Consider the following 25798-nt stretch of genomic DNA (forward strand, 5'->3'; position numbering starts at 1 on the left):
GAACTGTGAAAAAAGAAGCGGAATAGAAATACTGAACTGTCCAAGTTCGAGGCGTGCAACATGGGGCGCGTTTCAGGAGCCACGGCGTCCCGGTGTGGAACAGCGGAGGGGCTGCTCCGTGTTCTGACCTCCCTCGTCAACCATTGTTGTTGTTGTTTCTCACAGTTATGAACTGTCCGTCCGGTCATTGACGTGGCTATTCGTTACATTCAACTCTGTGTCTGTGTCTGTGTCGTGGTGTAACCTCCGTTTGCAACAGCAGCGTTGTTATGAAGGGTTCTCTAGGCGTACGTACTTGCTATTTGCTCCACACAGGTACCACATGTTACGAGTCCTGCGTTCCGTTTTGCAAGTTTTGATTCTCGAATTCCTTTGTTGCAACACAGTTCACACCTCTTTATTTGTCTTTTTTTTTCATTTCTGTGAGACGTCTATGCGACGTCTCGCCTGCTTTCGCTATTAGTGACATTTACTCGCGACGGTAGTACATTCTTCCCTCTCGACGGATATTCTGTAACCATTCTGTAGTGTGACAGTTGCCGAGACTACAGAAGGAGAAGTGGCACGTCAGTGAGCGGATCGAATGTTCATAATGTTGTGAAAAAAAAAGAGTGGCGCATCGGCGAGATTTGAACAAGGATCTTGTGTTTTCCAGTCCAGCACCGTGTGAGCACACAAGCACGACGCCGTGCTTCTTGCAGTTCGCTCGATGTTGCACATCTGGTACTTGGACCGTTCGCTGTTTGTATTTTGCACCTTTTCGCAGCTGAGTACACCTCATTCCTGTTTTCGTGCTCGATTTGTACTCAGTGTTTGACGGGCTGTCCGCCGGAGCGTCTGACCACTAAACCTGAGGGGCGTGGGATGGGGGGCTTCCCTTGTCAGTAGCAGGAACCCGACACCGAAGTGACCTCCCGCATTATGTCACAGAACTAAATAACATCGACGGCTTCAGAAGACAGGTAATGACATATCTGCTAAAGCAACAATAAGGTTACCATTGTCCCTGTACGCACTCATTGCCCTTGTAACTCCCTACTTCCAACTTGATCTTCGTCACTTCACAGTATTCTCAGCCGATGTAATCTCCACAAATTTCCTCTTCACAGAACTCGTTGGATCAGAAAACATCTATTTTGTAGACCTGTTTTTTTCTTTACAATATCATTATTGCTATTAATGTCGCGACTATTGTCATAATTATTACTATAATAGGTTATTACTATTAGTATCATTATTACTGATATCACCATTAGTGGCTGCAGCTGCATTAGTACAAATAACAACAGAACTAACTTTCTTAGTTCATAATCAGAATAGTTTAGTCACATCGCCTCTGCAGACACTCAGACCGTTTTAAAACTAGATGTCATACTAAAACTATTCTTTTCTTAGGTAACTATTGTATAATATATTCTGTGCTTCGGAAACCTTGGTTCGATGTAAGAGAAGGCCTTGTGATCCTAATCAAATCGGTTAAATCGATAAATAAAAAATAAAAATGTTTATAACGTACTAATGGAAGCTAATTTTCGTGTGGACAAAAAAATTACAATAAAAATCATTGTAAAAAGGTCAAAAGAATTAAACAGAATGTGGTTGATTTACCGGGTGATCAAAAAGTCAGTATAAATTTGAAAAGTTAATAAACCACGGAATAATGTATATAGAGAGGTAAAAATTGACACACATGCTTGGAATGACATGGGGATTTATTAGAACCAGGCGCTCCACCTCATATTGCTAGACGCGTCGTTTGGTGATGATCGTGTGCTCAGCCGCCACTTTCGTCATGCTTGGCCTCCCAGGTCCCCAGACCTCAGTCCGTGCGATTATTGGCTTTGGGGTTACCTGAAGTCGCAAGTGTATCGTGATCGACCGACACCTCTAGGGATGCTGAAAGACAACATCCGACGCCAACGCCTCACCGTAACTCCGGACATGTTTTACAGTGCTGTTCACAACATTATTCCTCGACTACAGCTATTGTTGATGAATGATGGTGGACATATTGAGCATTTCCTGTAAAGAACATCAACTTTGCTTTGTCTTCCTTTGTTGTGCTAATTATTGCTATTCTGATCAGATGAAGCGCCATCTGTCGGACATTTTTTGAACTTTTGTATTTTTTTGGCTCTAATAAAACCCCATGTCATTCCAAGCATGTGTGTTGATTTGTACCTCTGTATCTACATTAATCTGTGATTTATTCAGTTTTCAAATTTATATTCACTTTTTGATCACCCGGTACATAGCAAAAGACTGGAGTCGATACGTAGTAATACTTTACAAATGTGTACTGACATTTCGTGACGGCGCAGTACTTCTCGAGGCGGATTCCCGCTACACTGCGGCTTCCGGGACTGTCGGGCGGTCCCCGTGTGGAAGCGGCGGCAGCCACCAGCCAGTGACGGACCGCCGCTGCTGGGGTGTGGGCCTTCCGGCGACGCACTGAGACGCCGGCTGCTATTGATTAACCATACCGCGAACCTGCCTCAAAGGAAGACCAAGTTGGATGATGACGTAGCGATGTTTTTTTTTATTTACGATGTGCTCTTTCACATGTTTCGTTACTCGTGTTTTCTTATTTCATCATAAACACATTTGATGATTACTACTCAAATCTGTTTACTGTCTCATTTAGAAAACCCATCGCCCCAGAACAGAAACTTATTGTTACGTTCATAACACCATTTAATATTGCAAGTTACAGTACCTAAACGCAGTTTACTGTAACGACAGTACATTACCCGTTACGTGGTAGTCATTTATTCGTAACTGAAAACGTCTGGTAGTTGACCCTCAGTATTTTAACCACTCTGAGAGTGTTAGTTATTGAAACTACTAATGAAATACACTCCTGGAAATGGAAAAAAGAACACATTGACACCGGTGTGTCAGACCCACCATACTTGCTCCGGACACTGCGAGAGGGCTGTACAAGCAATGATCACACGCACGGCACAGCTGACACACCAGGAACCGCGGTGTTGGCCGTCGAATGGCGCTAGCTGCGCAGCATTTGTGCACCGCCGCCGTCAGTGTCAGCCAGTTTGCCGTGGCATACGGAGCTCCATCGCAGTCTTTAACACTGGTAGCATGCCGCGACAGCGTGGACGTGAACCGTATGTGCAGTTGACGGACTTTGAGCGAGGGCGTATAGTGGGCATGCGGGAGGCCGGGTGGACGTACCGCCGAATTGCTCAACACGTGGGGCGTGAGGTCTCCACAGTACATCGATGTTGTCGCCAGTGGTCGGCGGAAGGTGCACGTGCCCGTCGACCTGGGACCGGACCGCAGCGACGCACGGATGCACGCCAAGACCGTAGGATCCTACGCAGTGCCGTAGGGGACCGCACCGCCACTTCCCAGCAAATTAGGGACACTGTTGCTCCTGGGGTATCGGCGAGGACCATTCGCAACCGTCTCCATGAAGCTGGGCTACGGTCCCGCACACCGTTAGGCCGTCTTCCGCTCACGCCCCAACATCGTGCAGCCCGCCTCCAGTGGTGTCGCGACAGGCGTGAATGGAGGGACGAATGGAGACGTGTCGTCTTCAGCGATGAGAGTCGCTTCTGCCTTGGTGCCAATGATGGTCGTATGCGTGTTTGGCGCCGTGCAGGTGAGCGCCACAATCAGGACTGCATACGACCGAGGCACACAGGGCCAACACCCGGCATCATGGTGTGGGGAGCGATCTCCTACACTGGCCGTACACCACTGGTGATCGTCGAGGGGACACTGAATAGTGCACGGTACATCCAAACCGTCATCGAACCCATCGTTCTACCATTCCTAGACCGGCAAGGGAACTTGCTGTTCCAACAGGACAATGCACGTCCGCATGTATCCCGTGCCACCCAACGTGCTCTAGAAGGTGTAAGTCAACTACCCTGGCCAGCAAGATCTCCGGATCTGTCCCCCATTGAGCACGTTTGGGACTGGATGAAGCGGCGTCTCACGCGGTCTGCGCGTCCAGCACGAACGCTGGTCCAACTGAGGCGCCAGGTGGAAATGGCATGGCAAGCCGTTCCACAGGACTACATCCAGCATCTCTACGATCGTCTCCATGGGAGAATAGCAGCCTGCATTGCTGCGAAAGGTGGATATACACTGTACTAGTGCCGACATTGTGCATGCTCTGTTGCCTGTGTCTATGTGCCTGTGGTTCTGTCAGTGTGATCATGTGATGTATCTGACCCCAGGAATGTGTCAATAAAGTTTCCCCTTCCTGGGACAATGAATTCACGGTGTTCTTATTTCAATTTCCAGGAGTGTAGTATCAGCAAACTCAGCTCCATCTCTAAACTGCCATTAATAGTGTCATTACCAAGATAGACATAAAGCTAACTCCCACACCACAGTGATGCAAATTTACATGCCTACCTACACCTCAGATGATGAACAGATTGAAACAATGTACGAGAAAAGAGATTATTTAGATATTTAAGAAAAACGAAAATTTAAAATCTGGTGAGAGACTGCGATTCGATAGCAGGTATAAGAAACGAAAATGGTAGGAAAACATAGGCTTGCGGGAAGGAATGAAAGGAGAAGCCAATTGAAAGAATTTTTGCACAGAGTGTAATTGAATCATTGCCAAAAGTGTGCTTAAGTATCGCGAATGAATGATGCATATTTGGAACAGAGTTTTCGAAACCAGATTTTAAGTTGTGTGTCATTTCCCGGTGCAGATGCAGACCGACGATAATTTGTTGGTTATGAACTGCAGTTCACGACTAAACAGACATTAACTGTAGCAAATTAACAAGATAGAGCCTGAATAAGTCAAGATGTCCGAACTAGAGGAAGGAATCCACTACAATACGAATGGAAATCATCCAGAGAAGAAGTGGTGAAGCCAGCAGAGGATGTAAATGGCAAAAAGGATAAAACACGATGAATTGAATTTAATTGACAACAGGGGAAATATAAAGATGCAGCAAATAAAGTAGGCCATAGGGAATAGAGATGTCTAAAAAGTGACGTTGACAGAATCCAAAATTGGAGCTGTGATTCTGCACTTGGGAAACATAGATGCCGAAACCAAATAAGAAAAAGAAGAAAGAAAACTTTGCTCAGAAGAGAAGCAACTGTCAAGAGCTCATTTGGCAAGCCAAATCCAAGCGAAGAACGGAAGCCTAGCAGGTGCAACGAATATGTAGAAAGGAGAGGCGGAGGGGCTATATAAAGTAACGTGAGGGCGATCTGAGATTCCTGTGAAATGTTTGAACATGCAAGGCAATACTGATCCTGCCACTTAACTTAATGGACTGACTGAAGAAGGGCATTTGTACGAGTATATTTAGAGAAAGGTTTTGACAATCTTAACTGAAAGACACTCTTTGAACCTCTGCAGGCATCAGGGAAAAACACAGGGACAAATGATGATAAACAACTTGTACAGAACCTAAACTGCAGTTGTAAGACGTTAATGACATGAAAGGGGAACAGTAATTCAGAAGGCAGAGGCAGCGAGGGTATAAAGTGCAGACCGCCAATAGCAAGAAAAGCGTCTGGAAAGGAAAATTTATTGACATACGAGGGTTGTACCAAAGGTAAAGTTTCCAATGAGCTGCAGCCTCGAGGGAAGATGCTAGGCTGAATCCGACGACAGTCCCGTGCGTAGTGGTTCCCCCACCCTCCAGCCCGCCCGTCCGCCATTCGCTACGTCGCTCAGTTTTTGCAGCCGTCAGAGACGAAAGTGCGAGGATCGAGCAGTAATCCGGTTCCTCCACACAAGGAAGTTACCGCTCGTGGAGACTGATCGGCCACTGACTCAGGTTTATGGTGAAGAGTGCATGCCCGTTCAGCCACGTCAGGGCTTCTGCTGAGGGGCGCACGGAAGTTCACGACGAAGAACGGAGTGGAAGAAGACCGCCGGTTTCGGATGCGATTGTCCAGAAGGTCAACAGTGAGCTGCTCAAAGATCGGAGGGTCACTGTCCGTGAACATGTTGCGCGCATTCCTGAAGCTTCCCACGGCACAATTGAAAGAACTTTAACAGAAACGTTGGGTTATCGCAAGGTGTGTGTTCTTTCTGGGTCCCTCGGAGACTGACTGACGGACACAAGGAGCAACGCAAGCTTCTTCAACAATGTGAGAGGGGAGGCAACAAGAAGGAGAAGTTGTTGAACTCTATCGTCACGGGAGATGAAACGTGGGTGCTTCATTACACCCCCGAAACAAAAAAAACAATCTCGTCAGTGGCGTCACTCCGGTTCACCGCCACCAAAGAAATGCAAACAAACGCATTCGGCAGGAAAGGTTAGGGCGGCTGTATTTTGGGATCGGAAGGCGGTACTCCTCATCGATTTCGTGCAACCTGGGACGACAATAAAGTCAGACAGATATTGTGAAACGTAGACGAAACTCCAGATTCGCCGGAGAGGACGAGTGGAAGAGGGAGTACTGCTCGACCCCAGGTCGCTCGTCAAACACAGCAGCTTTTGAAGAAATTTGGGTGGGCTGCTATGCCCCATCCCCCGTACAGCCCGGACTTAGCCCCCAGCGACTATCAACCATTCCCCAAGCTAAACGAACACTTAGGTGGCAGACGCTTCAAGAGCGACGATCAAGTCCGACCGTAGGCTACACGCTTCCTTAACCGGTTGGCGGGAGACTTCTTCGACTTAGGAATACAAACGCTGGAGCGCCGTCTTCAAAAGTCTGTCGAAAAATATGGAGACTGTGTTGAAAAATAAAGTGTAATCTTTTCAACGTTGTATACATTCATAACAATAAACAATGTTTCCTATTTGTAAAAAATATGGAAACCTTACTCTTGGTACAACCCTCGTAGAATATAAGTTTAAATAATTGCGTAGTATTTTATAAAGGTATTTGTGTGGACTGTGTGTATGTAAGAAAACGTGAACGATCACCAAGAAGGCAACGGACGCTTTCCAGATATGGTGCTAAAAAAGAATGCTGAAGAATAGATATGTAGATCGTATAACTAAAGAACAGCTACTGAATTAAACTGAGGACGAAAAGGAAATTATCGCACAACGTGTCTAAAAGAGGGGATTGGTTAACAGGACATAGTTTGAGGCACCAAGGAATCGTCGGTTTGGTAATAGAGGTTAAATTGTAGAGAGAGAGAGAGAGAGAGAGAGAGAGAGAGAGAGAGATAGGGAGACCAAGGCTTGCAATAGTTCCGTAGAGATGAAGAGGCCTTCACAGGATAGGCTAATGTGGAGCGCTCTGTCAACACACTCTTCAGGTTGGAGACTAAAACAAAAAAATAGTGAGACGAATTGTATTTCTTGTTAATGTAGCCCAGCAGCAAGTAACATTACCTTTGATTAGATTGGTCAGTTGCGTATTTATAGCCAGAATATTTGTTTAATATAGCCTCTAGCACATATCACTTGTAATGTATTTGTGTATGCATCTCTCTCACTCACTGCAGACAGCCTCATGTTGGCGAAAAATTACAACTTGAGTGCAGTTTTCTTATGGCGACTATCAGCAAATGATAAAGCTGAACTACTGTTTTGGCCACTCTGCAATTAGTGGCATTTTCCACAGAACGTGTATTCTTACATCAGCCAAAGAGTGACCACGACTTTCGAATGCACTGGCAGTTCGCAAACTGTGTAGAAGACATCAGGGGCAAGTGTATTGCAATGCAGTTCTGCATATGCTGCCACACGTTTTTTGTACAGTGGAGGCTTTTCCACTGACTTCAAATATGACGTGACAATTCTCAGACGTATTAAAGGATACACTAACATTGTATGAAACTATTTTTAATTGCTGTTTGTGTCGGAAAAGCAAGTTAATCAAAAAATAAATAGGGCATTTTGGCAATTACATATCGAATCGGCAATTCGATCATAACACCTAAAGTGGTAACTGTGAAACCAATTATTATGACTGGTACTTGATAACTACTTGCAAGACTACGCTCAGTGAGACTTTATGGATATTGAAAGCGATTCACATAATATTATATTTGGTACTTTACGCCAAGGTATTTGACACAAAGACTTGATCAGAGATGTAAAATCTTTCTTTAAAAGAAATCGACTTACCAGAGGCTATATATCTCGCCTGTGAAGACTATTTTGGCGATGCTGGAAAGAATAACGGCAATCTGGCGTTATTATAGATAACTATAAAGCATTCCAGACACAGAAAATACGCCGTCCGCGGTGGTCTAGCGGTTCTCGGCGCTCAGTCCGGAACCGCGCGACCCCTACGGTCGCAGGTTCGAATCCTGCCTCGGGCATGGATGTGTGTGATGTCCTTAGGTTAGTTAGGTTTAAGTAGTTCTAAGTTCTAGGGGACCGATGACCTCAGTAGTTAAGTCCCGTAGTGCTCAGAGCCATTTGAACCATTTTTGAACACTGAAAATAAACATAATGCCTTAAGGCAAAACGAAGTAATTGATAACACGTTTTTTACATGGCCATCACCAGCAGCAAGCACAGAAATATTCGTATCGTAAATAACAAAACGCCCTTTTCTTCCTGTGATGTATATAATTTGTTCCACTTGTGTTTCTCCTTTTACTTTAAGACGTTTCCAGTGGAATCATTGCGAAATTTGTAGATTATGAAATAGCTCATCTCGTATTTCTTATGTGACTAAGTGATTGCTTACAGTTAACGAAGATTTTGGCTGGCGTCTGCGTCTCCTCTCATCTGGCCGCAGGCTGTCGGGCGCGCCGTAACTTCACTCACGAGGCATAAGCGCGGTTTCAAATTACAAACTTTTTTCTTCGCAATTTTCGTGTTGTTTGTGCTGATTTGTGTGGAGCACTGTTATTCTTCTGTCACTAGCTGCGGATATTTTACCAAAAACTTATTTAAAGTGGTAACTACTGTTTGTTCAATTTATGTCTCTTCTTATTTGGTTTTGTGTATGTACATGTCGCCAATCTAACGGAGTATATGATGAAAAATCTGTTCATTACTGTTCTCTTTGTGTATGTGTGTGTTAGTTAGTCAGGGCGAGTTGTAGAAAGTTGAGTGTGAATATAATAGTTGTCAGAGAGTGGCTGAACGTTTTCGTGTTCAGTTGATTCGACTTTTGGTTTAAATGTTTAGTGGAGAGATTAGTGTAAAAGTGAGGACAAAGAGCTTGGGTGATAATATTCTGATAATAATCATCTTTTGGACTGCTATTCCACTATTGCATATGATGTAAGCAGTGAGTTTACTCTTATATGAACCTCTCCACAAAACGTTTAAACCAAAAGTCAAATCAACTGAACACGAAAACTTTCAGCCACTTTCTGGCAGCTATTACATTCACACTCAACTTTCTACAACTCGCCCTGACTAGCTACGCACACATACAGATACAAGGAGAACAGAAATGAACAGACGTTAAGTTTCAGCATATAATTCGTTAGTCTGGCAACATGCACATAAACAAAGCAAATAGGAAGAGCCAGATGTGAACGCACTGCAGTTACGACTTTAAATCACAGTTTTCGGGAAAATGTCTACAGCTAGTGACAGAAGAATAATAGGACTCCACACCAATTAGCACAAAAAACATGAAATTTGTGAAGGAAAATGAGCTAACGTGAAAATGTGCTTATGTTCCGTAAGTTAAGTTTTAGTGCGACCTCCAGCATGTGACCAGGTGAGAAGAAACGCTGATGTCGGCCAAAAACTCGATTAACTGTAAGTAGTCACTTATTTACGTAAAAAAATAAGACGTTAACTCTTTTAATTAACTACAAATATCGCATATCAAAAGAAAAGTGAATTATTCTAGACTCCACTGAAGGTACCTCAGAGTAACAGGCGAAACGCATCTGGAACAATTAACATACATTGCAGCAAGAAAGAAGCGTTTGTTACTTACAAAACGAAAGAGACTTAGCAAATTACATGTTATGACATATTAGCAAATTAGTGTCGGTTTAACTTCTGTAGGTCTATATAGGATATGATAAATATTAATGTGTCTCATGTCACTGTAATTCTCATTTCAAATGCTGTTAAATTCCGTTTAAAAAAGTTCATCGATCCATTGTGAAAAACTATAGTTACTTTGACGTCTCGATAGATAAATAGATTTTGCAAACTTACCATGCGACATAATATGTGACCATTTTTGAGTTATCATTTGCCAAAAATGAAAAATCTATTTCTTGAACTGTTTACGAACTTTGGGGCTGATACGACCACATGTTTACGGCGAGCAGGGCGAAGTATCGGTTGCACCCCGCCGACGGTGACAGCTATCGTTCTGTTCTCAACTTTAACTCAAATTTCGATATGTTGGCTAAATTTCATACGCAATAATGTATTACATAAAATGAACTATACGCAAAGTCTACGCAATGCGTTTTTATCTCTGCACACCCAATAAAATTTCGTGTACTGGTTCACTGAAAAGTAATACAGCAAGTAACCACGACGAATGACGAAAAGAAATTCAGTCCTTTATCGAGCGAAGGTATCAGGCTGTAAGATGTAGAAGAATCAACTTTTTTCACCTAATAGTTTCCCCGAATTCGGATGGTAAGGTAAGTACTTCATACACAGCTGCCGCGGCGCCCGAGCCAGCACTTCGGCGAAAGTTCGTACAGCCGGGGGTTCCCTACCTGAGCTGACGTCACGTTCAGACCGCGGCACGGGCAATCCGCGACGCAGCTGTGCCGCGCCGGTGACGGCGTTTCCATGGCAACCGAGGCTCTGCCGCGCCTTGTTAAGTTGTCAGCATTTTGGTGTCGACGTTTCTGTTAATTAGTACTCCTTGTTCTGCAAACTTCCCATCCGAATTAGTTCGTTGTGGATCCATTAACTCAGCTTTTTTTATTAAAGGGGGCAGCTGAGCCTCTGACCGAACACGCTGAGCTACTGTGCCGGCTCCATCTGAGCCACCGAGGACACAGTGGAAAGTGCGACCGCAGGGTATCTGTTCTTTCGGACATTTGACCATCTTCTTCCGTGCGGATGCACAAACAGTGCTCGAACTCTTACGGGAATCGGCGGTAAAGCCGCGAGTAATGAGTATGACGGGCAGGGGTACTATGGATATACCTGTAGTGCGGGACAATAAGTTGCGAATGTGGATCTCAGGGATTGCGATGCGTGCACGAGATACAACCTGCTGTCGCACTATCCACTGTGTCCTCGGTGGCTCCTCAGATGGATAGAGCTTCTGCCATGCTGCCATGTAAGCAGCAGATCCCGGTCGGACTTGTCCGAGAGAACAGATACCATCTTCATATATCTGGTTGTGTGTTTTGAGGTTTTCTTTTGTTAGTTTTACGGCTTCATTAACAGGGATACAACTGCACTTACTTTCTACATCAAGGGAGAGCAGTGTTTCTGTGCCAGGGACACTTAGAAGTATAGAAATTGACAATAGACAGTGGTGTACGAAAAAGTGTGCTGCGTAAAACGTAAGAAATGTGTAGTTCTGCAGAGCGGAAAATTAGACTACAAGCATCACTGTGTAATAAAGACATGAAAGAGGTGCTAGCAGACGGCATTTCCTAATGTAGGAGAGAAACCAAGCAAGAATTACCGTAAGTGAAATCCGACAGAACTGTTTCCCGATCTTAAAAACGAATCAAATTGTAACTATCTTTAATTACAGACCACTGATGATGCTTTACCTCAACAACGCGAAACACGCCTGGTAGGGAAAAAAAAAAAAATCAATCCATGTTTTTTCTTGTAGTTGTAACGACGGAACGGTACGCTCACCAGTTATATGTATATATAAAACTGGATTAAAAAACCGGTTAGTGTCGCTGACTTCGGTGTGGAAGGACACGAATTCTATTTTCAGTTCCCCCTCTTTTTTTCTGAGTTAGAGAGGTATGGAATGGGGATGCACTCAGGGTCGTCAGGAGAGATTAGGAGCTTCTCGAGTAGAGGAGCAGCGGCGCCCTCAGGATTCATCTACTGGAGCGACTGGAGACGTGCAGACCACGTGTCCCACCCTCACCGATTACTCCTCGCACTGCATCGCAGCGCGCAGTCGGTCAGTCGGAGCAGGGCTGGGCTAAGGCGCGACCGCCGACTGCTGTGGTTGCCCGCCAAACTGTCACATTCCTGTGGAAAACTGGAAAACAACCGAAGCCGATGTACGGAAATGTGCTTTGCATTCTTGTTGTCTTTCAGTACTCGAAAAGCAACTTTGTTGACGAGTAACGACCACTGAATCCAGGCTGCAGAAATGTCCAATTCTGTAAGACAGCTGCTCCAGCCCCACCCCAGGACCATAGGACTAGTATTGCAAACAGGCGTTCGCCGACAATCACCTCCTGGTAGCCCCGATAAATTCTTTGAAGCATTCCGACCTGTCATTCTCAGAAGCAGAACGCGGTCTTATTTGCTGCCCCCCTGACATGGCTCCCCTGCGCAATGGGGATGGCTGCTGGGGGTGAGTGAGACACCAGCAGCCGCCGCTGCCTCGTTCCCTTCATCTGCCGACCGCTGTGGCCGAGCGCTTCTAGGCGCTTCAGTCCGGAAACGCGCGACTGCTACGGTCGCAGGTTCGAATCCTGCCTGGGTCAGGGATGTGTGTGATGCCCTTAGGTTAGTTAGGTTCAAGTAGTCCTGAGTTCTAGGGGACTGATGACCACAGATGTTGAGTCCCATAGTGCTCAGAGCCATTTGGGCCGTTTTCCCTTCATCTGGACGCTCCGGGCCGCCTCTTGTGCATCGTGTAAGTCAAAGCTACCTGGTAAAAGAGCAACACATCACATAATTCGTAGGAGCGTTTTGATTGCCCTTTTGTGGACTGTGAAAATTATTTGAGAATTAAAGATGACGCCGTGCGAGATAATAGTGTTCAAATAAATAAACAGTATTTCACGTTTCATTTTGAGTAAGAGTGGACATCACTGTTCAATGGAAGACAACAACATTCATTTCCTGCACAAAGTCCTCATTGTCCCCGAGAGGCTTTTTTTTTTTCGTCCTGACTGATCTTCCTGTGAAAGCCACATACCAGATTCTTCAAAATTCCGAGACAGGATCTCTGTGTAATGTGTTTTGTTGCAATTAAGCGACCATCTCTTCTCTGGAAGCTGCAAATTCATAGTAACCTCTTCTCCATTTTCTGAACCGTTTCACTTATTTCTCAATAAAAAAGAAAAAAGTGTACTATACATGTCATATTTAGTGGCAGATGACTGATATTCGGAGTGTTGGAGAATGGAGATAGAGCACGTTAAAACTAAAAAAAAAAAAAAAAAAAAAAAAAAAAAAAAAAAAAAAACAATTTCCAATATGGAAAGCTCACGACAGCTGGAAAGTACATACTGTATGCAGCGATGAGATATTGTTTTCCCTAGACTTACCTAGTTACAGGCTAAATGGAGTTGTGTCCACCAACAACTGTTAAGGGCAGCTACATAGCCTGACGTTGGGGGGGAGGGGGGGGGGGGGATGTTTTATGTAGTCTCCAGCTCCACGTTCTTAGCTCTTTAAACGTAGACGTCAAGTTTCTAACTCCATATGCGACGCCAGTTTATTTGGTGTGCAGTTTAGTTAAGCGCTACTCTGGAAGTTTAGTAGTGGTGGTGATAGATCCGTTGAGAAGCACTTGCAACCGCTGACAAATGAAATGCATTAAGTATCCCAGTTCCAAGCATTTAAGAAATAATTTCTAGAAATAAATGTGTGACTTGGACCGTTGCCGCTCTGATAGCAAGTTTCCGTTTAAAAAACCTGTCAAACAATATAAATGCGTTGTCTTTTAGTTGTTAATATAAAGTTTTCCTTCATACACACAGATTTAAAAATTAAAAAATAATATGTCGTTTATAACAGACAATTTCAAATGAAAAGTGGGGAAAACAGAGTCAAAATGGAGTGAGGAGAGACAAAATCAACACAGTGAAACGACGAAGTAGTACTGGAGGGACAGAAACAGTAAAGGAAGTGTTGAAATCGGCACGTGATTCTCTGAAGGCCCAGACGAGAAGGGAGAAATCTGCCCTTTACGTTAATAGTTGTCACCTCGGGACGGTGGTGGCTGCTGTGTAAGCGCACAAGAGCGCACGAACACCCAAAATTTTGACACCTTGCGAATTTATTGGTTACTTTTCTTTGAACACTGTTAAATGCGATGCAGACGCGCTAATCTGAAATACACGGCACAAAACCTACTGCGCTGTGTAACATTGCTCGTCTCGACTCGATGAAACTCGGCATCAGGGTCGTGGGCACAGCGTCACCTGTGCACATTTTAAAGAGCTTTTGCGCATGCACAAGTGGCGTGACGTAATTGCCTTCGGGCCAAATACACTCCTGGAAATTGAAATAAGAACACCGTGAATTCATTGTCCCAGGAAGGGGAAACTTTATTGACACATTCCTGGGGTCAGATACATCACATGATCACACTGACAGAATCACAGGCACATAGACACAGGCAACAGAGCATGCACAATGTCGGCACTAGTACAGTGTATATCCACCTTTCGCAGCAATGCAGGCTGCTATTCTCCCATGGAGACGATCGTAGAGATGCTGGATGTAGTCCTGTGGAACGGCTTGCCATGCCATTTCCACCTGGCGCCTCGGTTGGACCAGCATTCGTGCTGGACGTGCAGACCGCGTGAGACGACGCTTCATCCAGTCCCAAACATGCTCAATGGGGGACAGATCCGGAGATCTTGCTGGCCAGGGTAGTTGACTTACACCTTCTAGAGCACGTTGGGTGGCACGGGATACATGCGGACGTGCATTGTCCTGTTGGAACAGCAAGTTCCCTTGCCGGTCTAGGAATGGTAGAACGATGGGTTCGATGACGGTTTGGATGTACCGTGCACTATTCAGTGTCCCCTCGACGATCACCAGTGGTGTACGGCCAGTGTAGGAGATCGCTCCCCACACCATGATGCCGGGTGTTGGCCCTGTGTGCCTCGGTCGTATGCAGTCCTGATTGTGGCGCTCACCTGCACGGCGCCAAACACGCATACGACCATCATTGGCACCAAGGCAGAAGCGACTCTCATCGCTGAAGACGACACGTCTCCATTCGTCCCTCCATTCACGCCTGTCGCGACACCACCGGAGGCGGGCTGCACGATGTTGGGGCGTGAGCGGAAGACGGCCTAACGGTGTGCGGGACCGTAGCCCAGCTTCATGGAGACGGTTGCGAATGGTCCTCGCCGATACCCCAGGAGCAACAGTGTCCCTAATTTGCTGGGAAGTGGCGGTGCGGTCCCCTACGGCACTGCGTAGGATCCTACGGTCTTGGCGTGCATCCGTGCGTCGCTGCGGTCCGGTCCCAGGTCGACGGGCACGTACACCTTCCGCCGACCACTGGCGACAACATCGATGTACTGTGGAGACCTCACGCCCCACGTGTTGAGCAATTCGGCGGTACGTCCACCCGGCCTCCCGCATGCCCACTATACGCCCTCGCTCAAAGTCCGTCAACTGCACATACGGTTCACGTCCACGCTGTCGCGGCATGCTACCAGTGTTAAAGACTGCGATGGAGCTCCGTATGCCACGGCAAACTGGCTGACACTGACGGCGGCGGTGCACAAATGCTGCGCAGCTAGCGCCATTCGACGGCCAACACCGCGGTTCCTGGTGTGTCCGCTGTGCCGTGCGTGTGATCATTGCTTGTACAGCCCTCTCGCAGTGTCCGGAGCAAGTATGGTGGGTCTGACACACCGGTGTCAATGTGTTCTTTTTTCCATTTCCAGGAGTGTATATACGGATTTGATAAAGAACGTGCACGACTCGCGGTTGGCGGCGTGCAGGCGTGCACTGTTAACCCTCACCACTCAACTACAAGTTTACGTGAATGCCACCAGGTCGTAGAACGCAGCAGCAGTTTCATCGACGTTCGCTTGGAATAAATTCCACTAGGCAGTAGCACACTCCACTGATACGCCAATTCACTCACTATATAGTAAAATTAGATTGGTCGTCAGTATATGTTATACCGATAGTAAAACCTATTTTTGTGGGATTTTGAATGAGATATAATGCATCAAGTTTTGGATTTTATCATACACTAAACCGTTTGAGACGCATCATCGTCGATTATGAGACTGTAGCATTTTATTCATTCTTCTGACAGCGTTGATCTTACGGTGAGTCAGGTTTATCATTTCACTTATATCTGAACATTCACGGAAGGCTGTCTCACTGGTTTGTATTCTACTCGAGTGACCTTGTAGGTATATAGTAGTACTTGAATTTACTAATTTGTTAAAACGGCAGTTTGTGTTTGGAGTTGGTTTTTTACTGTGCAGGAATCGGCTTTGCTGTGCGGTGTGAACATTAACTCTGGTGAAGCTGTATTAAGCGCTAACAGAAAAGAAAATTGCGGGGAAAAGTTAGTCACAAAGAAAGGAGGGCCTCCCAGATCAGATCCGTTGTCTGAGAAAGTGACGAAATCAAATAAGCGTGACAACAAGCAACATTTAACAAGGAAGTGTATAACAAGTGTAAGCTGTTGTGTGGCTGCAACGTAAGGATGTCTGATTTTCAGCCCGGAACTTAGTTCGTTAACAAATACATGTATTGGGGATCTTGTACATTTGTCTGACAAAATAAAAAAGCTCGAAAATTCCGATTTACAGAAAAATGCGAAACGGAGAGTAGCGAAAGCCTAAACATTATTTCTTTCTTGCCGTAAGTTGTAGTTAATTATGTACGAAGTAAGAGAAATGCACAAAAAATTATTCGTATTTTGAGACAAGTTATGTGTATTATTATTATTGTTGTTGTTATTATTGTTACTGATGCTATTATTATTGTCAGTGGCCGTAGTTGTGTAAATATGTTGACAAGCATAAGTGTCGTGCAGGAGATGCTATTGATCTCGCACTGTGGTATTGATCTGTACTTAACGATTCGTGAAGCCCAGAATGTACGGCTAGGAACGGGCCCTGCCTCAGGGCGGGTCTGCTGGATGTTTGCAGCGGCTCGGATAGCGCGCCGCGCCTCTCTCGGCCGACTGGCTCGGCGGCTTTGCAGCGCACAGCTTTGGCGGCGGCCGCCGTGTGCAGGCCGCCCCTGCCTGTTCTCCGATACCCCGCTCTGCTCCTGTCTCCGCATTCGAGTCACCAGCTCGCAATCTTTGTCTCGCCACTCGAATTATTCGTTCGCAACATTCGCCGTTTTTTCCCACATTAATACGATCTAAAACTCAAAATGGCTCTGAGCGCTATGGGACTTAACATCTGTGGTCGTCAGTCCCCTAGAACTTAGAACTACTTAAACCTATCTAACCTAAGGACATCACAGAACACCCAGTCATCACGAGGCAGAGAAAATTCCTGACCCCGCCGGGAATCGAACACGGGAACCCGGGCGCGGGAAGCGAGAACGCTACTGCACGACCACGAGCTGCGGACTCAAACTCATCGAGAACGCGTAATCTCGAGTAATAGTAATTTCGGCGATACCTGCAAGACTGTGTATCGTGTTGACTCATAAAATACAGTGCACGACAAAAGAAATGAAGCACCTAGAACACACGTTCCTATGTGGGACGTAACTTTGTACAACTGTGGACCGTTGCCGAGTGTGTAAATTGTCGATATTTTAATTCTCTGTGACAGAACGGCCAGCAGAGTGCGTCAGTCTCGCCCGTCTTTAGTGTCGTTCCCAGGCGCGGTACGGTGAATAAGGGGCCCGGACAGCGTCAGATGACTGTGGCGGACACGGAGGTGCTACGTACGCGTGTGACACGGCTTTATTAGCAGTCGAGAGAGTTCGAAGGGCGCCTCGTAGTGTTTCTCCATTTCGCCGGCCGGTCCGAGTTTGTGCACTATCGGGATTTGAAGAGCGTTCGGAAGTGAAAGAGGCCGAGTGTCGGAGTGCACGGGAACGTGGGGACAGGCGAGCTCGACGCCAAAGTTCCGGTCGAACGTCTCCGAGGACCTCTGCACTGCACAGAACAAGTGACGGTCTCTGTGTCACCTCGCGCCATCGGTTCGAGGTGGGCAGCAGCCGGAGCAGACAAGTGTCCCGCGCGGGCTGCCGTCGACACCGCAGCGCAAGTGGGCGCATCTCGAATAGTCGACTGCATCCCCGGGGTGTCGAGGCCCCGTTACGACAGCTGTGCGACAGTCTCACACGGCGGCCTCGTCACGCCATTCGCCAGCGGTCGGAGTGTGCACCCACCCGGGCCGGAGGGGCTGCGACGTCGTTCTGCCGAAATCGTCGTATATTTGACTCGCTTTTGTAATCACAGCAGTAACATCACACGTAACGACACATACCGCCCAGACCTGTCAAGTTTCAGTCGCGTTTGTCGAGGCACGCGTATCGTTCGTTCCTCGCGGCCGCGACGAGCGTCGGCGCGCCGGGAGCCTTCAACCCGCTGCGCGCGTTCCGCCCCCTGGCCGCAGCTTCGGGACGACCACCGCGACGCACAACTGCGTGCCGCACTGCGTGCAGTATTTATTTAAAAGTTGCCTCGCTTTCAGTTTGAAAACGGCTCGATGCGGAGTGCGGCAACTGCGAGGACGGGCTAAACACACTAGGCGGTGGCGTGTTTGTTGCAGTTACGAGTCGCGAAATTGAATTAGTTATAGTTCCTGTGCGACAGTATTGGCAGAGTTCGTTCTTGGCAACCCGAATAAAATAATAATTGGATCCTTTTACCAACCTCCCAATTCAGATGATAAAATTGGTCAAAGGTCCAAAGAAAACTTGAGATTAATTTCAAAGACATACAATTATAGTTAGTGGTCACTGTAATTTATCCTCGATATCTTGGCGAAAATACATGTTTAACTCCGGAGGTACGCCTAAAACATCATCCGAAATTGTGCTAAGTGCATTCTCTGAAAATTATTGCGAGCAGTTAGTTCATGAGTCCATGCGAATACGAAACGGTTGTGCAAACACACTTGACCTCTTAGCAACAAATAACCTGAGCTAATAACGAACATCAAAACAGACACAGGGATTAGTGAACACAAGGTTGTCGTAGCGAGACTGAATATTGTAACCTCCAAATCCTGCAAAAATAAACGAGAAATATATACGTATTCAAGAGAAGCAGATAAAATTCACTTGACACCTTCCTTAGAGACACTCCACCCAAATTAATAATGTAACTGTAGACGAGATGTGGCTTGAATCCAAAGAAACAATATCCGCAGTAACTGACAGATTTATTCCAAATAAATTAAAAAACGACGGAGCTGATCCTGCTTCGTACACAAACACTGTTGCAGAAAAAAAGAATAAAACATACCAAATTCAAGAAGACGCAAAATCTCCAAGTTTGGCGATATCTTACAGAGCTCGGAATTTAGCGCGGGCTTCAATGCGAAATGCTTATAATAGTTTCCACAACGAAACTTTGTCCCGAAATCTGGCAGAAAATCCAAAGAGATTCTGGTCGTATGTGAAGTATGCTAGCGGCAGGACACAATCAATGCCTTCTCTGCGCGATAGCAAAGGAAAGAAATATCATGGACGACAGTGCTGACAAAGCACAGTTACTAAGCACAGCTTTCCAAATTCTTTCAGCAAGGAAGACGAAGTATATATTCCAGAATTCCAATCGAGAACAGTTGCCAACACGATTAACGTAGAAGTTGATAACCTCGGAGTAGTGAAGTAACTTAAATCAGTTAATAAAACCAAGTCTTCTGGTCCAGACTGTATACCAGTTAGGTTCATTTTAGAGTGAGCAGGTGCAATAGCTCCATACTTAACAATCGTATACAACTGTTCGCTCGACGAAAGATCTGTACCCAAAGACGGGAAGTTGCACAGGTCACACCAATATTCGAGAAAAGCAGTAGGTGTAATCCACCAAATTACAGGCCCACATCATTAACGTCGAATGATTTCCCGTGAGAGGGGTCACACTTCGTAGTAATTGACGGAAAGTCATCGAGTAAAACAGAAGTGCTTTCTGGAGGTCCCCAAGGTAGTGTTAGAGTCCAGTTGCTGTTCCTCATCTGTGTAAACGATTTAGGAGACAATTTGAGCAGCGTCTCAGGTTGTTTGCAGATGGTACTGTCGTTTATCGAGTAGCCAAGTCACCAGAAGATCGAAACAAATTGCAAAACGATTTGGTGCGAAAATTGGCAGTTGACCCTAAATAACGAAAGGTGTGAAGTCGTCCGTACGAGTGCTAAAAGAAATCCGTTAGACTTGGATTACGCGATAAAGCAGTCAAGTCTAAAGGCCGTAAATTCGACTAAATACCTAGGAATCAGGATTACGAACAACTTAAGTTGGAAGGAACACACAGGAAATGTTGTGGAGAAGGCTAACCAAAGACTGCGTTTTATTGGCAGGACACTTGGAAATTATAACAGACTTACTAAGCAGAGTGCCTACACTACGCTTACCCGCCCTCTTTTAGAATACTGCTGCGCGGTCTGGGATTCTTACCGGACAGGACTGACGGAGTACATCGAAAAAGTTCGAAGAAAGGCAGCACATTTGTATTATCGCGAATTAGGGGAGAGAGTGTCACCGAAATGATACAGGATTTAGGATGGACACGATTAAGAGAAACGCGTTTTTCGTTGCGGAGGAATTTTTTCACGAAATTCCAATTCAGATTCAGATTAGTCATTCAGCATTGTTACATGCAATAGACTTCGTCAGTTCACTTAACCTATTAATTTTACAAAATAAATTTTTATATATTTAAGTTGATATTGGGCATTTCTAAAAATTCTTCTAATGAATAGAATGGATTAGTTAACAAGAAGTTATGAACATTATCTTTAAATAATTTGTCAGGCTTGATTGACCCATTTTTAGACAATTTGTTATATATTTTAATTGCCATATACTTATGACTATTGTTAGTTTTAGCTAATCTATTTTGTGGCAACAGCAGAGAAGTACATGTTCTTGTATAGTAGCCATGCCTTTCATTTGTTACACTTAAATTAGGTAGTTCAGCAAGTATGTAGTTAACACTGTCAAGAATATATAAATTAATTACTGTTAAAATTCTATATTTAATGAACAATGTTCTATTATCTACCTTAGCCATTACTCTGATTGCTTTCTTCTGGATCACCATAATTTCATTTATTTTTCTGCTATTTCCCCAGAGTATTAACCCATACCTTAAAACAGATTGAAAAAAGGCGAAGTACGCTGTCCTTACGTACTCAAATGTCACACAACACATCAGTCTCTTCAACAAATATATAACTCTTGACAACCTAACCACTATGTGATCAACATGAGAGTTCCATGTTAGACTGTTGTCAAGTACAATACCTAAAAACTTTGCCTTTTGTTTCTCTATTTTTGTAGTCTTTGATAGACTGAACCACATATTCTGGGTCTTTTCCTCATTTAATAGCAGACCATTGGCATTAAACCATGATGTTGCATTGTCTTTTGCCAATTTCATATCACTTACAAGGTTATCAAGTACATGGTTTACAGATAGAAAAGTTGTGTCATCTGCATACATATATGTCTTTACATCTATATTTCCTGGTAAGTCATTTATGTGTACAAGGAAAAGAAGTGGTCTCAATTTAGATCCCTGTGGCACTCCATGTTGAACCTCGAGTATGTTTGACAGATGACTTCCTGAACTCACCACCTGGTTCCTTTTATTGAGGTATGATTTGATGAGTTTTAAACTTTTATCACATATTCCATAGTACTCAAGTTTAGAGAGCAGAAGTGAGTGGTCAACACAGTCAAAAGCTTTGCTCAGATCACATAAGGTTACCTGTGCATGCGCATGGTCCTCAAATGCTGCTAGAATGTCTCTGACTAAGAGCTCTATGGCATGTATAGCTGACCTTCCTTTTCTGTAACCAAACTGTGATGCACTTAACATACCATTTAGTTCTAGGTACTCATACATCTGCTTATACACTCCTGGAAATGGAAAAAAGAACACATTGACACCGGTGTGTCAGACCCACCATACTTGCTCCGGACACTGCGAGAGGGCTGTACAAGCAATGATCACACGCACGGCACAGCGGACACACCAGGAACCGCGGTGTTGGCCGTCGAATGGCGCTAGCTGCGCAGCATTTGTGCACCGCCGCCGTCAGTGTCAGCCAGTTTGCCGTGGCATACGGAGCTCCATCGCAGTCTTTAACACTGGTAGCATGCCGCGACAGCGTGGACGTGAACCGTATGTGCAGTTGACGGACTTTGAGCGAGGGCGTATAGTGGGCATGCGGGAGGCCGGGTGGACGTACCGCCGATTTGCTCAACACGTGGGGCGTGAGGTCTCCACAGTACCACAGTACATCGATGTTGTCGCCAGTGGTCGGCGGAAGGTGTACGTGCCCGTCGACCTGGGACCGGACCGCAGCGACGCACGGATGCACGCCAAGGCCGTAGGATCCTACGCAGTGCCGTAGGGGACCGCAACGCCACTTCCCAGCAAATTAGGGACACTGTTGCTCCTGGGGTATCGGCGAGGACCATTCGCAACCGTCTGCATGAAGCTGGGCTACGGTCCTGCACACCGTTAGGCCGTCTTCCGCTCACGCCCCAACATCGTGAAGCCCGCCTCCAGTGGTGTCGCGACAGGCGTGAATGGAGGGACGAATGGAGACGTGTCGTCTTCAGCGATGAGAGTCGCTTCTGCCTTGGCGCCAATGATGGTCGTATGCGTGTTTGGCGCCGTGCAGGTGAGCGCCACAATCAGGACTGCATACGACCGAGGCACACAGGGCCAACACCCGGCATCATGGTGTGGGGAGCGATCTCCTACACTGGCCGTACACCACTGGTGATCGTCTAGGGGACACTGAATAGTGCACGGTACATCCAAACCGTCATCGAACCCATCGTTCTACCATTCCTAGACCGGCAAGGGAACTTGCTGTTCCAACAGGACAATGCACGTCCGCATGTATCCCGTGCCACCCAACGTGCTCTAGAAGGTATAAGTCAACTACCCTGGCCAGCAAGATCTCCGGATCTGTCCCCCATTGAGCATGTTTGGGACTGGATGAAGCGTCGTCTCACGCGGTCTGCACGTCCAGCACGAACGCTGGTCCAACTGAGGCGCCAGGTGGAAATGGCATGGCAAGCCGTTCCACAGGACTACACCCAGCATCTCTACGATCGTCTCCATGGGAGAATAGCAGCCTGCATTGCTGCGAAAGGTGGATATACACTGTACTAGTGCCGACATTGTGCATGCTCTGTTGCCTGTGTCAATGTGCCTGTGGTTCTGTCAGTGTGATCATGTGATGTATCTGACCCCAGGAAAGTGTCAATAAAGTTTCCCCTTCCTGGGACAATGAATTCACGGTGTTCTTATTTCAATTTCCAGGAGTGTATATTATGCCTTCAAACACTTTTCCTAGTACTGGAATTAGTGAAATTGGTCTGTAGTTTGCAGGATCTGATTTGACACCCTTCTTAAAGACTGGAGTTACCTTGGATAGTTTGAGAGGATCAGGAAAAAACCCTTCTATGAGACACACTTTCTCCTCCGAATCCGAAAATATTTTGTTAACGCTGACGTACATAGGGAGAAACGATGTGTGCACGTGGATGCAGGCACTTGCGAGCCGCCGCTGCGCCGGCTGTTGCAGGGCGGCGGCCGCTGCTTCGAGTTCCGGCACCACGACAACGCGCAGCTGGCCGCCGAGCTGCGCGCCGTGCACGCCCGCTGCCCGCGCGTCACCCGCCTCTACACGCTCAGCGAGCGCTCGGTGCGCGGCCTGCCGCTGCACCTCATCGAGTTCTCCACGCGACCCGGCTACCACCAGCTGCGTGAGTACCCCAGACACCTACCTGCCTACCTGCTCCGCTGCCGCCTCTCGTCCACGCCGGGTCCGGACATTTGCCACACTTGCCCCTTCGCCAGGTAGCTCGAGTAGCGATCCCTCAGGTAAGGGACGCCCTTCCCCGCACTACCTCTGTCCGCTTTCAAACCGCCGTCTCCACATCTTACTCGATGCAACCAGTACGTAAGGGACCTTCTTCTTCCACATCTTGGCGAAATACAGAGTTTCTTTTCCGAAATCGAAATATTTATAACTTTTGGGAAACGAAAGCAATACCGACGATTATGTCAGTATGTAATTAGTTCTGCCAAGTATAAATGTAGATCCCTCTGTCTGTACGGTAGCTTCCTTTCACGCTTACTGATTGCGGTAGAAACAGTCCATCGGCATGGGAGCTACAACAAAGGAACGATGAAACGAGAATGCGAATCTACGCTAATCATTTCTTTTTTACCACTGCATTTGTGCCTACTTTAATTACTACAACTGCATACCCAAAAGACAATAGGAAAAGAATAAATGGGTTTGTGAATGTTTGAAAAGAAGAACGACATACTCCATATTAATTTACTCTCTAAAAATATTAGTTAATAAGGTGTAGCGGGACAATGTTCAAAACATAACTGAAAACACGTTCACTAAATAGAGATAAGAATATCTATGATTCACATGTCATCTAAAGTCGACTTACAGTATTAAACGGTTAGAAATAAGGAAATGAAGTAATATAGAATGCTACGCTGGTAACGTACGTTGTTGTTCTACATTGTTTAGCTCTGGTATTTACAAGGTCACAGAGAAAGCATCTTAGGTTCTGTAATTATCTGCACTACAACAGAAACAAGAAGGACAACTTAAGGAAAAATAATGTAAGCTCACAATCGACTTTGATGCAGATAGTTCGTGTGACTTAGTATGGGCAGAGGTTATATTCGACAACCGGAATAAATCAATAACTGACTCCTTTCACCGACCCCCGTCTCAGATGAAACAGTTGCCGAACAGTTCAAAGAAAAGAAAACTTGAGTCTCATCACAAATAGGTACCCTTCTCATACAATTATAGTCGGCAGTTACTTCAATCTACCTTCCGCATGTTGACAAAAATACATTTTCATACGCTATTGTAAATAGAAAACAATCACAGCCGGCTCGGGTGCTATAAAACGGGACGAGGGGCTGCGAGAGTCTCGTGACGTCACAACGCCATATTTCGCTCGCGCAGCATTCCGCGCCGTGAAAGGCTGTATAAGATGAGTCGGAGGGAAACGTGGCAAATGAGACGCAAAATCCCGTTCTACGAACTGGAACTCGGTAGACGCCAAATTGGATTTCGTCGTTTTCAGTTCCAGGCCATATTCAGTTTCTTTTATATCATTATAACTTATGTACTATGAAAGGACTTGGAAGATCAGTTCAACGGAATGGACAGCGTCTTGAAAGGAGGGTATAAGATGAACAACAACAAAAGCAAAACGAGGATAATGGAATGTAGTCGAATTAAATCGGGTGATGCTGAGGGAATTAGATTAGGAAATGACACACTTAAAGTAGTAAAAGAGTTTTGCTATTTGAGGAGCAAAATAACTGATGATAGTCGAAGTAGAGAGGATACAAAATGTAGACTGGCAATGGCAAGGAAAGCGTTTCAGAAGAAGAGAAATTAGTTAACATCGAGTATAGATTTAAGTGTCAGGAAGTCGTTTCTGAAAGTATTTGTATGGAGTGTAGCCATGTATGGAAGTGAAACGTGGACGATAAATAGTTTGGACAAGAAGAGAATAGAAGCTTTCGAAATGTGGTGCTACAGAAGAACGCTGAAGATTAGATGGGTAGATCACGTAACTAATGAGGAGGTATTGAATAGAATTGGGGAGAAGAGGAGTTTGTGGCCCAACTTGACTAGAAGAAGGGATCGGTTGGTAGGACATGTTCTAAGGCATCAAGGGATCACAAATTTAGCAGTGGAGGGCAGCGTGGAGGGTAAAAATCGTAGAGGGAGACCAAGAGATGGATACAGTAAGCAGATTCAGAAGGATGTAGGCTGCAGTACGTACTGGGAGATGAAGAAGCTTGCACAGGATAGAGTCGCAAAACAGGGATGGACAGTGTTAACCGATCCTAGCCTCCTCAG

General features: G+C 45.7%; 1 protein-coding gene across 3 annotated transcripts in view; it reads left to right on the plus strand.

Annotated features, from left to right (window-relative positions):
• The window catches only part of LOC126202832 (carboxypeptidase E-like), a 493528-nt gene that overhangs the window by 70869 nt on the left and 396861 nt on the right, over positions 1-25798 (plus strand). For all 3 annotated transcript variants that reach the window (XM_049936897.1, XM_049936898.1, XM_049936899.1), the window contains exon 2: positions 23471-23651. In XM_049936897.1, the coding sequence (XP_049792854.1) occupies positions 23471-23651 (181 nt within the window). The remainder of the gene's footprint in view (positions 1-23470; positions 23652-25798) is intronic.

This window comes from Schistocerca nitens, chromosome 1 (genome assembly GCF_023898315.1).
Source record: "Schistocerca nitens isolate TAMUIC-IGC-003100 chromosome 1, iqSchNite1.1, whole genome shotgun sequence".
In the NCBI taxonomy this organism is placed as follows: Eukaryota; Metazoa; Arthropoda; class Insecta; order Orthoptera; family Acrididae; genus Schistocerca; species Schistocerca nitens.